Raw genomic sequence first — 15,288 nt, 5'->3', positions numbered from 1 at the left:
GGTACCACTTATTACTTTCAAAAGGACACACATGTACATTGCAGCACTGCACTGACTCTTCACAAATAACAAGGAGCTGCTTCTCCATAGCACTATTTCACCTTCCTATCGTATTTGTGTGCCTAGCATGACCACGTGGCGTGACTGAATGCACTGGTCTTTCTCACCTTGTCTTTATTCTTGAAGAATTACATGATTTCGCCCATGTAGCTAGGGATTTATATATACATTACATCTGTGTGTGGTATTAGCACAAGCAATTGTATTATATCACAGGCCCATCTCACTCAGAATTGTTTACTTAAACTGGTTTACTTAAACTAGGCACATGCTAACTGAAATCTTCTGCGTGCAAGGCAGGCACACCATTACTGAGCCATGGCCTCTCCCTTTCCCATCTAGCACATTTTGAAATTCTGTAGTGGTTAAGAGCAACAGTTCCTAATCTGGTGAGCAGGGTTTGATTCCCCGCACCTCCACATGCAGCCATCTGGGAGTCCATGGGCTAATCACAATACTGATAAAGCTGTTCTGACCGAGCAGTGATATCAGGGCTCACTCAGCCTCACCTACCTCACAGGGTGTCTGTTGTGCGGAGAGGAAAGGGAAGGTGAAAGTAAGCCGCTTTGACACTCCTCCTGGTAGAGAAAAGCAGCATATAAAAACCAAGTCTTCCTCCTCCTTCTTCTTCCTCTGATTGGAAATGACTCTCCAAGGACAAGATAATAATCCCAAGGGCAATGATATGCTCAAACCCTGCCACCAAAGTTCCTATGCAATTCAGGATAACAGGGACCAAACCTGTTATCAAAGCATGTACCGAACCATCAAGCATCTCCCTGCCTTGCATGTAACTACGTATGTATAGAAGAGAGGCATAAACAAATAATAAATTTAGAATTAAATGATACAATCTGTCCAAAAACTCAAAACACTCAATAATAAATGCAATAATATTTGTGTGCAAGTATCTGTCTGTTATGAGAAATGTTTCAGAGGAAAATATTGTACTGAGATCCATTAATTTTGCCTTACCCAATGGGAGCTTTAGAAATGATGGAGCTTCCCTGAGGTACTGAACGGTGATGGTAACTTCATCGCCAGCATTTCGCAGTAGATGCACCTGTCAGTGTGACAAATAACAGCGACTTTATACCAAAGAAGAACCAGGCACAGATAACAAAATAGTCTACATCAAAAAAAAGTCTCAGTAGCTTTGTCAGGAATTCAATATTCACGTTTATCGCTGGAATGAAGAATATCTTGAGGGTCAGACCACACACACACACACAAACAAAAGATAAAGGCACGTGTATCCACAATCATGGCAGAGTCTGAAAAATTAAAATTTGAAGGGCAATCTATGTTTGCATACAGCAAGGGAGAGGGAAAATAAACCTCCCCGATATGTTTCAGATACATTTCTTTTGAGACAGCTGGAGCACAGTGTTGAGAATTTTAAACTCCTGTTTATCTTATTGGGAAAACATTAAGCACATACAGGTATTTTGTATTCAAGATGATGAGCATTCAAATGCTTACCTGTGGCTACAATATGTCCATATATAAAACATATTTACCGTATATACTCGCATATAAGCCAACCCGCATATAAGCCAAGGGGCTTAATTTTACCACAAAATCTGGGCAAACTTATTGACTCACATATAAGCCGAGGGTGGGAAATGCAGCAGGCTACTGGTAAATTTACAGGGTGGCCTAAGTGCTTAATCCGTGCTTAATCATCACAGGGTTTCCCATCCAGCCTCCCCTCCAACAAATACAGAAAAGTCAAGAGGATGAATAGCTGCTGGTTTTTGTACCCCACTTTTCACTAACCAAAGGAGTCTCAAAGCGGCTTACAATTGTCTTCCCTTCCTCTCTTGATGCCAGACACCTTGAGAGAGCACTGACAGAACTGCTCTGTGAGAACAGCTCTGACAAAAGAACCAAATAGTGCCCCCCCAGGCCAGCAAACCAGAGCAGAACAATAGTACCCAAAGTTGGCAACCTACTACAACAAGTACAACAGCTACCAAACTGGGAACTACAGTGCTCCCCATAACAAAACACTGGAAGAAAGAACTGTAAAAATTAACTTTTAAAAGAAACACAACCCCAAGAAGAAAAGGCAAAAAATGCTGCCCCTCAGATAAAAGAAGAAACACTGAAAAAACAATAAATCCCAAAGCACCCCCCAACCCTACCCCACCCCCAGAAACCAAAAGAATAGTTTGGAAGAAGTGATTAGGAAAAGAAGGGGGGAAATATCAGAATCCCTCAGTCAAACCATTGAAGTTCTACAAGCTGCCAGAGTAAGCTTTCAAGATAGTTGCAGAAGGCCATGGTTAGCTGGAAGCAATTAGCTCACTTGCAAAGAGCTTACTTTTTAAAATCTTTGCAGAAGGGTAAAGGTTAACTGAAGACCACTAGCTCACTTGCAAAGAGCTCAGGTTGCAGATGCAATGCTGCGATTGGCTGGCTGGGGGCAGGCTGTTAATCGATTACCCACGTATAAGCCGAGGAGGTCTTTTAAGTGCTAAAAACAGTGCTGGAAAACTCAGCTTATATGCGAGTATATATGGTAGATAGAAGTTCTTAGTTACAGGCTTTTGAAATATTTACAGGCTTATTCTTAGTGATTGAGATTTCTTTTAAACTGAGAGGTTTTGTTATTGCTTGCCTAAAAACACATCTGTTCTTTTTTTATCTTCTCATCTATTGAGTTCCACTGAACAACCCTAGCTTCTAGAAAGTGGGCACTCTTTCCTAATACCTCCACCTTTCCTTCCTAGAAGAACCAGTCTCCTATAGTTTATTGAGGAGTCTGAAGCACTTTCTCACATAAGTGTCTCACTCATGATTTCACTTTTTTGAGTGAGGATTCTCCTTCTTTCTTTAGAAGATTTCTCCTTCCAATTTGGCCCAAACTGGAAGTTAAAACCTCAGTGCATAAATTCCTTTTGCCAAATATCTAGAGTAGAGCAATGCCATTTCACAAGTCCTTGTTATAGCTACAATGTTGGTCATTACATTTCAAACAGGATATTGGAGCTGGAAAAAGTGGAGATAAGGGGTTAATCACAGACTAAAGCATTTAGGTCTTTTTAGTTTAGAAAAAAAGATGTTTGAAAGTTTCAGATATCAGAAAGCTTTAATGGCATAACTTATTTTAAAGTTAAATAATAGAGACTGACAACGCTATAACCCATTATGCACGGGGGTTTTAGCGCACATTCGGGGTGGAATGGCAGCGACTAAAATCACCAATAACGCACGGTGCCGGCTGCAACCGGCCGCAGCTTCGGTGCATGCCGCTGAAAAAGCCGCGTTCGCGAAACGCGGAAGAAAGCGCAGCTTCCGGGTGACCGGGGTGCAACCAGAAGCGGCGCCCGGATCGCCGTGTGCATAATCGGTTACTCTGGGTTTTGCCGCCGTCGCACCCCGCCCCGTGCATAATCGGTGTGCGCCGCGTCTTCCCCCTCCGCGTTTTCCATGTGACCCGAAATCGCCGTTTCGGCAGCCGTGCATAATGGGCCCCTGTGGGAGAAGTGGATAGAAAGAAACTTTTTACCCTATTTTGTTATACCAGAACCTGGGGGCAATATATGAGACTGATTAGCAGGTAAGATCTGGTAATGTCTACTGGCTTAAACAGATGTACAAGGGGCTGGGTGAATTAATAGATAGATGTTCCACTATTTGCCCTGTTTGTAGGCTTTCAAGGAACTGGCTACCATAGCAGAATGGTGAATTAGATGGTTGCCCTTATAGTCTTATGTTGTATTTGTGTTAAAAGCTTCTGTGTCATAAAAGCATCTATTATTTAGAAGCCTTCTGCTCCATTAATTCTTTACTGTGGGCACAGAAATGGATTTTCTCTCCTTCTGGATATGTGACCATCTATGCTGTCTGCCCTTTTAGCTATTTGATATGATTTTAAGACTCTAGAAGCCGGTATAAAGTCAGTAACTTTCAAACAATTTGTTTTGGTAGCTTTTGTTTGCCCTTATATTTTTTATTCCAAGCCATTTTTTTATAACAGGTATTACCTTGATTACAATTCATGCACTACTTTTAGCCTTGGCAGAGAACTGTATCAACACTTGTGAATAAAAAATTTCTGTGAAAAATACCCAGTTATTTAATATACGTTACACTTCCTGTCATTTGTACATTTGTACATTTTGACAGGTAGATATGTTGCAACCTCTTCAATTATAACTTACTTATAGTTGTCATTTCAAACATTTTTTGGGAAATCGTAGTTGCCAACAAAAATTCACAATTTCATTTTAAATGCATACTTGTGCATCTGGTGAAATGAGCTTGGAATGATGAAAGCTCGTGCTGGAATAAATTTTATTTGTCTCAAGAAACACTGGATTCTTTTTGTTTTATTCGGATCTACCCTGCCTATACCAGGGGCTCATGGGAATTGTAGTCCATGGACATCTGGAGGACCACAGGTTGACTACCCCTGGTCTATACAATTACAACAACAGCTGTAAAACACTGGACAGCAGAGTTACATCTAAAATAAGATATTAATAATAATAATTCTGTAACTGCACTGTTAATAAAAAGTCAAAAAATGAATACAATATTTTTGGGAATTCTTTTAACTGTGTATGAATTTAAGCCCAAGGTCACCCAGCTGGCTGCATGTGGGGGAGGAGCGGGGAATCAAACCCGGCTCACCAGATTAAAACTCCGCACTCCTAACCACTACAGCATGATGGCTGTGGAGTTCCTGACCTGCTGCATAATTGACATCAGGCCTGAGAGTGAAATTTAACCCACGCATTCGATTTTTAAGTCATTTTTTCTGTAAACTGGGGCGGGGAGTGAGTTTGTAGAAGTATCTGTTTAGTCTTCATGCTGCACTAATTCTCATATTTAAGTATCTTCAGATGCGGGCTACAGCTTGCTGACAGTATATAGATTGGACAGTTGCTAGGTATTAGTAACATTTGCAGTTCTTGACTTTCCTATAGCTAACACCAATATGTTCCACAAGAAAGGACATACTTCCCACCTTCCTTTGCCAGCCTCCGACATACTTTCTCCTCAAGCTGGCTAATAACTGGGCTAATTAACTTCTGGCTTGTGAGATCCACTCACTTAAAGTTATAAATCAAGATATGACAGATGTCTTTTGCAAAGGAAACTATTGACCAGAGATTCCCTAAAGAAAATTGCTCTCATCAGCATGGTTTGTTCCTTTCCATTGAAAGTGTGAGCAGCAATTAGATAGCTTCAAAGCAGAGTGACGACTACCAGTAAGAACAGTCATCTACACCAGCTTAACAAGATGGCAGGCTGAAAAGGCAATTCTCTTGGTTAGCTATAATTGACACAGGTTATTTCAACCGCTTACATCCTTAAATATTTCAAAACGGCCCTCCCACTAAAAATCAATGAAGCTGCCTGCCACGGAATATCGGAAGTATCCCGTTTGACACTCTGCTATCCAGTCTTGATAGAGAAATGATATTTTGTTATTTTTTGGTTTAAACAGAAGTGTGTTGTGTGATGAAAGATTTACTCACAGGGCAGAATAGAAAATTCATGCAAGATAGAGAGGGGAAAGCCTGCTTAAAAACAAGTAGTAAATGAATGTGAATGTTCCATTAGTATTCAGGAGTGACATCTATTTCAGATTAATTTATCCTATAAACTTTAAAAGGACCATACCACCAGCACAGAATTTACTGCAAAACATGCATAAAGATACATAAAAAGAGAATAATGCTGGCTCTTTCAGAATACTAAGCATCATTCCCATCTTATGCCCATTAAACAACAGGACGATCTTGAAGAGGAATAAGCATTATGCTGTCTCAATTCAAAGAAATCACCATCTAATAACCTTTCAAACACTGCTTCTTTCTCAACCTTCATTCTCACCACAAAAGCCACTGTTAAAACAGAATGTTTACACACTCTGTCTTACTGTGAACACGAAATACTTTAAACATGTATGCACCATCTTCATCATAAGATTACTAACATAATAGCAAAGAAAACGAAATTAATTCTAAAGTGAAACATCATCAGTTTTAAGAGAAGAGTTTATCCTCTTACAATTTTGATCATGCTCCCCCCCAAAAAAATTCCTCCTTGCTTTTTTGGCATTACTCTTTCATCCGTTCCTTTAGCTTGGCATTCTATGTCATTACTTTCAGCATGAGCCCACATTGTTATTAAACATTTATATAGCATTGACTTTATATTCAGTGCCTCCTTGCCAACTGGAAGAAGAAAACCCAGGCTACATGTGGAAGGGAGGCATAGCTGTATGGACCCTGCTGGAAGTAAGGATATCATCTCAGATGGTCTGTGTGATGCTTCTGCCCTAGCACCTAGAAGGCTACTCTTGCTCTCCATTCAGGCAAATGACCCTTGAGCAAGTGAGCGATTGCAGTCCTGTTTAGAAATCAGGACATGACATTCCCATTGGTGATGAAGATCTGCAGAAATCCCTCAAAAGCCAGCTTGATGTCATGGTTAAGAGTGGTGGCTTCTGATCTGGTGAGATGGGTTTGATTTCCCGCTCTGCCACATGCAGCCAGCTGGGTAACTTTGGGAAAGTCACAGTCATGATAGTGCTGTTCTGACTGAGCCGATCTCTCTCAGCCCACCTACCTCACAGGGTGTATTCTGTGGGGAAAGAAAGAGAACATAATTGTAAGCTGCTTCAAGATTCCTTTGGATAGTGAAAAGTGGGGTATAAAAAACGTTTTCTTCTTCATCCCTCCCCCTCCAAAATGGGGTTCAGAAACGTCCCCTTCAGTAGCTATTCCCAGCTCCCTCTCTGTTTTAGCAGCCAGATGGAGGTGTCAAAACAGACCATGCTTATACTATGAACCAGAATCAAGGCAAGTGGCTAGGAGACTAGGCAACGAATTCTTAATCAAATCAGTGACAACCCTCAAGTGAATACAGTTTCAAGACTATGGTACAGACTAGTAGACTAGTCTACTTGAGACTTGCAGATCCTGCTCTTTGCTTCCTAGTGAGAAATTCAAACTACTGTATGTGTAAGCAAGGTGCTGCCTCTGGAGCTGCCAACTCTGGGTTGTGAAATACCTGGAGATTTTTGGGGTGCAACCTGGCGAGAGTTGTTTTTAGGGAGAGGAGGGACTTAGCAGGGCATGTGGCCATATAGTCCACCCTCCGTAGCAGCTGGGGAGGTTGGGGATTTTTCTAATTCCAAGGTTTCCCACAGAACTGCAACCAAAAGAGGACTTCTGTGTAACATCAAAACCAAACCCTTGTGTGTAAAAGATACCTAACTTTTTGGCTCTGCAATTTTAGTTCATTTTAAAATGCATTATGTGTTTATAGTATTCTAACGTTGCACCCTTGTGCCGCTATGCAATTGATTGTGGAACAGCATATTTGAAAAATCATGTAAACCAGTTAATTGTATCTTTGATTGCCAACATTGAAGACTTTAGTCAGAAGAGCATAAATAATTGAATGCAAATGGAATAAACCAGTTAATTTCCCCCCTGCTATTTAGCCAGATTACACTGTGCTCAAGACAGACTGTTGGGACAACCCAGCTTGACAATAGAATAAGATTTCCAGGCAATTAAAAAAACTGACTGATGCTTCAGTTCTATGCATAGTGATTTAATATTAGAGAATTGGGGAGGGAAGAGAGAGAGGGGGAATAATGCCTAGCAAAAAAAAAAGTTGTAAATTATCTGTTTAAAGCAGGGTTTCTCAGCCAGGGTTTTGTGAAACCCTGGGGTTTCTTGATGGCCCTAGAAGGGTTTCCTGAACAGGTATGAGTTAATTAATTGATATATTTTCAAATTTTGTTAAATATTTATTGGGTGATATGACCATGTTAACCTTCCCTCCCCAAATGGCCAATGATGGGCCTGGAGGAGGTGGGAAGGGACGGGGCTCCCGGTGGGCGTGTACACAGCTATACTTCCAAAAAATATTCTGTATGATTGTGCCACTTCTGGGGTTTCTTGAAACTTGAGGAATGTTTCAGGGATTTCTCAATGGTAAACAAGTTCAGAAAGGCTGATTTAAAGTCATATAGAGAAATATGTTCCTGTTAGGTAGGTTAAGAAATCTCAACACTGAAAGTTAATGTCACCAAAAAAGAAAAGAAAAAAGTCTAGGATATGTAAAGAAGAAGGAGAGTTGATTCTTATATGCCACTTTTCTCTACCCAAAAGAGTCTCAAGTATATGTAAAGTATAACAAACATCAACAACTACTAAGGCCAACATTTTAACTTGTGAATTAGAAAAGTTCTGGGTAGTGAGAGGAACACACTCTCATAATAATTAATACAGTATCAGCGTTGTTATCTGGCATTCATGTTAGCTGGTGTTTACCAGTTAATGAAATAGTTACTTAAGGTTTACAGCATGAGCACTTTGAGATGTCCTCCCAGCCATACTCCCACTCATGTCCCCTCCTTGCCAAGTAGTTCCTGCATTATTTCATCCTTCAAGCAGCTCACTGTCTCTGCTGTTAGCTCACACTTCTTCCCTAGTGGTCCTGATGCAACTTTATTCTTCCTGCTGCCTTATCCCCACCCAGTGATCATATACACCAACCAGGTTGAACTAGATGCAAGTTGCTGAGTTTTCTGGATATTCACTAGCTAATAAAGCCTGAACTATAGAACTCATAAAGGAGAAATAAAAGATGTTTCAGACATTTCCTGCCATGAAAAAGTGGGAGAAAAACATTACTAAATGCTGTTGCGTTTATGTAAGACACTGCTGAAGATCAAATCTTTATTTATTTCCGTTTCTGATCAGTGTCGCTGTGTACACAATTCAAAACTGAAAAGGCTATTTGATGCAGTCCTTACCATTCAGGTTGTGATATGATTTGACTGAAGGAGGCCGTTATCCTAGGAGGTTGCTGAAATATACCTTCTATTGCAGCCACCACAAGCAAAGCTGCCAATTGGGATACAGTCAAATTGACTTTGAGCAAAGGCTAGTTACAATAACTTTCATGGGCTTCACTTGTATAAGAGCTCATGTGTGACCAGAAATGTTCTGTGGGACCCAATACAATGAGACAGGGATGCCAGCCTCCAGGGAGGGCCTGGGACCTTCCAGAATTACAACTTTTCTCAGGACTGCACAGATGGGTGGACACTATAGTATTGTACCCCACTGAGGTTCCTGTCTTCCTGATGCTCCAACCCCAATCACTTAAGAATTTCCCAACCTGGAGTTGACTGGGAGACCTGGCAACCTTACACTGTAATCATTCTTTGCTCTTTCTCCTCATTCCTGAGAACCCTTCTTTAGTGGTGGAGGTAATTTGTGATTCAGGTCAACACTGTTCCTAAACCACTTGTCTAAATATTAATTTTTCTATGTTTATTTCAAGAATTTTATCTCCACGAATTACCAAACTGCATAAATTCCTTTTGCTGCATTGCAGTTCTTCTTATCTGACAGTTGACTAATCATAGCTGAATAAAGTGATCACTGTAAACTTATGTGCAGAGGCTAAATACAGATAGGGATATAGTTTCTAATTTTCTTGGACAGTGTAAGCTTCATGTGCCTGAAGACTGTTAAATGAAAGGATTACTCCTGATAAAACAAGTTGGGTCGAGAAGATATCATTTCTGAAAAAATCTTCATTAATTTCCCAGGAACTATGCTATGAAATGACAATTCAGACAATTCTAAGTTGTCATTAATATGCACAGTGTGCTGGCTTATTTTGCCCGGTGGCACATTTATCCAAGTGTTTATGAAAAATCTAAATGTTGGATTATTTTCTTTTAGAATGTCCTTGGAATTATTCCATCTGATACCACATAAATCTTAAAACAAGAAGTTGTGTGTTAAAACTCTAATGGCTATGGCAATATTTTTCCGTCATCCTGTTGAAAAACATACAAACACTGAGAACATCTAGCATGAATTTGTGCTGGATTATCCAATTTATTCATAAAATAAGATAACGGGTACAAGCCAGAGGTAATTAAAAACATGAGCATTAAGTGTCATTATCCCATTAGGATTTAAGTATATTCTAAATCTTCTCCAGCATGTGTTAACTATATTCAGAAAGTTAACTGCATATTGTATTGAACAATTATTTGTGCTTCTTGTTCCCTTTCAGGTTACATAAATAATCTCTTCTTCATACATTAAAAAAGGAATTCTCATATGTAATTTTATCAGGAGCTAAATATACTTGCTACAGGAAAACAAGCAGTGGTTCTAAGGATGACTTTGAGTGAGATGGGAGGAAACGTGCCTGCCCACCCTGGACGGTGTGCAGCTCCTAGTGACTCACTCCACCAGGAACCTGGGCATGATTCTGGATGCCTCCCTTACAATGGAAGCCCAGGTCACAAAGGTAGCACGGCTGGCATTTTACCACCTAGCTGGAGCAGAATCTGGAAACTGTTATAGACTTCCTGTCTCCTAGTTTTGCACCTTGGGGGGATCAAACAATCTTTCTTGTGAGAACCAACTTTCCTTCATTTAGTTTAGGGGGTGGGGGTTCAAGTAGATTTAAAAAAATATTCCTTCCTCTATAGCAGTGGTCCCCAACCACTGGGCCTCCAAAGCGGCCGATTAGCTTGCGGCCCGGCAAGCTTCTTTCTGCGGGAGGAAGGGGGGGAGAGGGAAGCGTGGCCGTCGGCACAAATGTGCATGCGCAGCAGGTCCACACGTGCGTGCTTGCACCATGCATGGCAATTTTGCGCATGTGCGAATGCGTGGCAGGTCCGTGCATGCGCGTTTGCGCCATGTGCAGCTGCAAACACCATGCGCGTTTGCGGCCGCACATGGCACAAATATGCATGCATGGACCTGCAGCATGGACCTCTCTATTTCCAGATCACAATAAAAAAACCCCAAAACTGGCACAGTCTGCATTGCTATGGGACTGCAAAGCAACATGCCCTCAGTTCAAATAAAATCTTCTCTTCAGTGTGCACAGTAATATTGGGATCATACAACAAACCAAACCAAAACACACTCCTGTTTGTCTTTTCTGGCAGTGGGGTATGAACAGGGAAAGGTGGGGGTGGGGGCATGTGATGAAGCAGCCCTGTCCCTGTTAGCTTAGCATGTTTTCAATCTTTATTGTGAACACACAACCCTCGGGGTCCATTTACCATGGCCAGCCTATCACAAATCTACCTGAACATAAAGAGAGACCGTTATACAAAGAATCCCAAAAATAAATCTAAAAAAATATTTTATTGTTGTGGCGTGATCCCGTAACAATGCGGAAGTGTAAGTTTTTTTAAAAGCTGTTTTACTGTTGTGGCATGACCCTGTGGCAATGTGGAAGTGTATTTTTTAATTATTAATTTTGGGACTTGGGGAGGATTGAAGCTTGAGTCCCCCAGAACACCACTGTGAAGGTATTGGTGGCTTGCGCTTATTGACAACCTGACCAGCTGGGAGGAACTTTGAGTTGTCCACACTTCCAGATTCTCCACCGCCTCATTGGGAGGCAAAAAGCTGTGATGAGATGGCAGGATAACACGGTAGGGGTCTCCTATCAGGAAGCATGCAAACACAGTTTACTATTGTGCCTTTGCAAGCAGGAGGCAGAATGCATTTTACACCTTTGTGCAGAAATGCTCATAGCTTAGCTGCCTCTTCCCTGCAGGAGTGAGGCCGGCCACAGCAGTATTGTAAGTGAGACGAGGCTTTTCTGCAGCCTCCCTGTCAGCCAACCATTAGGTTGAAAGGGAAAGCTCTCCCCCTTCATACATACCCCTTCAAAAGGAAAGCAGGTGCATGGCCAGGCGTCCCTGCATCACTCTTGGAAGAAAGGCAGTGATGGCTGTGTGCTGCCCTAGCTGGGCACACGCAGGGTTAGTGCAAGGGCAAGCATGGTTACCGAGTCAAGCAAGTTCAAAGCACGTACCAGAGAGTAGTCAAAAGTCCAGTCCAGGTCTTATCAGGAATTGTTAGCTGCCGAAGTCCAAAGGAGAACCGAAAGAGTTGTCGTTTATCTTTACCAAGGTCAAGCCGGGAATCAGTCCAACAGAGCTTCGCCGAAGCGTCGGTGAGTAGGAAACCAGTCAAGGCAATGGGTGGACATTTGCACAAAGTTGCCACCACACTGGGAAGCACTTCTGCTGTGTTTAAGAACAAGCTGAGCTGTCACACCAAGTGGCTGCACCTGGTACTCAGCATTCCTCCATGAATGAGCCCCACCTGAGCCCAATCTAGCCTGTTGCTGTAGTCTAAGCCGAGCACTTTGCCTGCGTGTTGCCAACGTTGTCCTCCTGCATTCCCTCCTGCGCTCTGGAGATGAGTCTGGGCTGTTCAGGGGTGTTGCTGCAGGCTGAGGTAATGCTGGTGCAGAGGGCATGGTGCTTGTCTGGCTGGGACCTGGTTGTGGCTCCCTATTGGGACTTGCCTCTCTAAGCAGCACCCTGCTGCTTTGCTCCAGCTCCTCCACTTCTTCCTCCGAGGGAGCTGGCAGAATGAGCTCAGGCAGTGGTGCAGAGGCACCCTCTGGAGATGGGGCCATGACAGGCTGCCTGTCAGCATGACAGATAGAGAATGAATCCCTCACCTCAGTCACTGGTTGTGAGAGGTTCCTTCACAGGAGGCCTGAAGAGATGGGCGTGGTAGAATCCTGAGCAAGAGCAGCAATTGGTCCTAAGTGGGGGATATTCCACCAACAGGAAAAGGCAGTCCAGTTTCATCAGTTACTGGACAAATCCTTCAGACCTCAAGGCATGCTGGTTAATTCGTGCGCTGTTCTTGATCACAAGTTTTTAAATGTGGTATGATGATACTGCAGTGTTCTGCATAATAACTACCTCATTATCATACTGAGAAATAACAATACTAAGATAATAACAAAACTAAGATAATTTGACTCACAAAAGTTCTAAATCTTTATAGAAAGGAAAGAAAGATCCACAGCTATTTAAAAAAGAAGTAGGAGAATATCCATAATTAGGTTCGGAAACCTCTGTCTCAGCAGTTCTGTATTTTAAATATTTTGTATTAACAATTTGCAAATTCTATAAACACAGTAATCTCTTCTTGTTTTTTTTAAATCAAAGAGAGTAAAAGGGTGCCTTAGCAGGATATGTTTAATTTAGGTGGCATGTTGTAGGAATAGGAGCTTTTTTAGAGAAACATTATGGACAAATGGCATTCCACCCCCCAATCATAACAGATGCTTTGAATGTCTATTGCTATCCTAATGAATACCTTACCAACCAATACTGAGAGCTTGTGAGATCCCTGTAAACTGTGCAAAATAAATAGTTTTGCCTGGACTTTTAAGGGCAAATTTTCATAGACCAGGTCATAAGTGGAGGAACTGTTATAAGCCCAAAGCCACTTGGTGCTTAAAGAAACTGCAAAGAAGGGAGGGAAACATACTCCTAAGGGTATGGAACATTAAATGGCTATTTGGAAATACATTTCTTTATTTAAAGGTTTGCATCTGGAAACTCCCCTGATGGTGCTACAAGGCTGAAACGGTAATGTTTTTTTTTGGGGGGGGGGCTTTTCTTTTGTCATGAATCTTATGCTGCAAGTGGCATTTTAAACACAATTTTTTTTACATGGTACAAGAACCATAGAAAATAAGTGGTTGTCTGTAGAACAAATGTAGACAATATCTTCATGGAATATTTAAAAAGTAATCATATGATTGTACAAGTTCGAGCATCCCGAACTTATTCTCCATGCACCCTGTGAAGAAATGCCTGCCAATCAAAAATTCACCCAGATACTTCAATTATTGCGACTGCTGGTTGTCCATGGACTGTAGTTGAGCTGCAAACTAATAGCTAGCAGAAGGGAGCTGAGGGGGAAAAGGAGCCACCAAGTTCCCAGCACAGAGCATTCAAGCTCTTAGTTATTCTGACAACTTAGAATAATAGAATCATAGAGTTGGAAGGGGCATACAGGCCATCTAGTCCAACCCCCTGCTCAACGCAGGATCAGCCCAAAGCATCCAATAAAAGTGCGTATCCAACCTTTGCTTGAAGACTGCCAGTGGAGGGGAGCTCACCACCTCCTTAGGCAGCCTATTCCACTGCTGAACTACTCTGACTGTGAATTTTTTTTCCTGATATCTAGCCTATATCGTTGTACTTGAAGTTTAAACCCATTACTGCATGTCCTTTCCTCTGCAGCCAATGGGAACAGCATCCTGCCCTCCTCCAAGTGACAACCTTTCAAATACTTAAAGAGGGCTATCATGTTCCCTCTCAACCTCCTTTTCTCCAGGCTGAAGATTCCCAATCCCTCAACCTATCTTCATAGGGCTTGGTCCCTTGGCCCCAGATCATCTTCGTCGCTCTCCTCTGTACCCTTTCAATTTTATCTACATCCTTCTTGAAGTGAGGCCTCCAGAACTGCATACAGTACTCCAGGTACGGTCTGACCAGTGCCATATACAATGGGACTATGACAGCTTATTACTTCCATACTAGGAAGTCACACCTAGAGCCATGAAGCTGGAAAGATTGAAAACTCTTCCTTTGGGACAGGAAAGTCATTCCAAGAGAGGGAGGGAAAAGACATGGGAGATGACAAAAATTGCCCTTTTCCCTTTTGGGCAGCTCTTTGGATGGGAACAAGCCATGATCAACTCAAGGGAGTGGGCGCCCCCCTGTGGTGGCGCCGCTGCAGGAGGCTCCCTTTGGGCCCGGGAGCTCTCTTGCCACAGAATTGTTCTCTCTTGCCCCAGAATGATGGACCATAACTAATGGGATGAAATTAATGCAAAAGAAATTCCATCTAAAAATCCAGAAGAAGTTCCTGACAGTTAGAGCGGTTTCTCAGTGGAACAGGCTTCCTCGGGAGGTGGTGGGTTCTCCACTTTTGGAAATTTTAAAGCAGAGGCTGGAATGCCATCTGACGGAGAGGCTGATTCTGTGAAGGCTTAAGGGGGTGGCAGGTTACAGTGGATGAGGAATAGGGTTGTGAGCGTCTTGCATAGAGCAGGGGGTTGGACTAGATGACTCATGAGGTCCCTTCCAACTCTATTATTCTATGATTCTATGATTAGTAGATACAACAATAATAAAATGTTTAGTTTGAGCTGTAACTCTTCCTCTTCAATTCTGCACATTTTTAATGAAGCTATATTCTTTTTAAAACTAATGCAATAGAACCATAAAAAAGATTTGCCATATTTTTAAAAAGAAATGTTGCATGGTATATAGTGGTGAATATATGTAATATAAAACAATAAATCAATATAATCTAAAATGGATATTGAGAGATAGTTAATTGCTCTTTCAACTTTTGGAACATATTGCCTGGATAATATTTT

At 41.8% G+C, this 15,288-nt stretch overlaps 1 protein-coding gene across 6 annotated transcripts in view; it reads right to left on the bottom strand.

Annotated features, from left to right (window-relative positions):
- Nucleotides 1–15,288, bottom strand: part of SNTG2 (syntrophin gamma 2) — a 349,056-nt gene that overhangs the window by 140,740 nt on the left and 193,028 nt on the right. For all 6 annotated transcript variants that reach the window (XM_077309803.1, XM_077309812.1, XM_077309826.1 and 3 more), the window contains one exon: nucleotides 1,036–1,123. In XM_077309803.1, the coding sequence (XP_077165918.1) occupies nucleotides 1,036–1,123 (88 nt within the window). The remainder of the gene's footprint in view (nucleotides 1–1,035; nucleotides 1,124–15,288) is intronic.

This window comes from Paroedura picta, chromosome 1 (genome assembly GCF_049243985.1).
Source record: "Paroedura picta isolate Pp20150507F chromosome 1, Ppicta_v3.0, whole genome shotgun sequence".
Classification (NCBI taxonomy): Eukaryota; Metazoa; Chordata; class Lepidosauria; order Squamata; family Gekkonidae; genus Paroedura; species Paroedura picta.
This window is presented reverse-complemented; position numbering and strand designations above follow the sequence as displayed.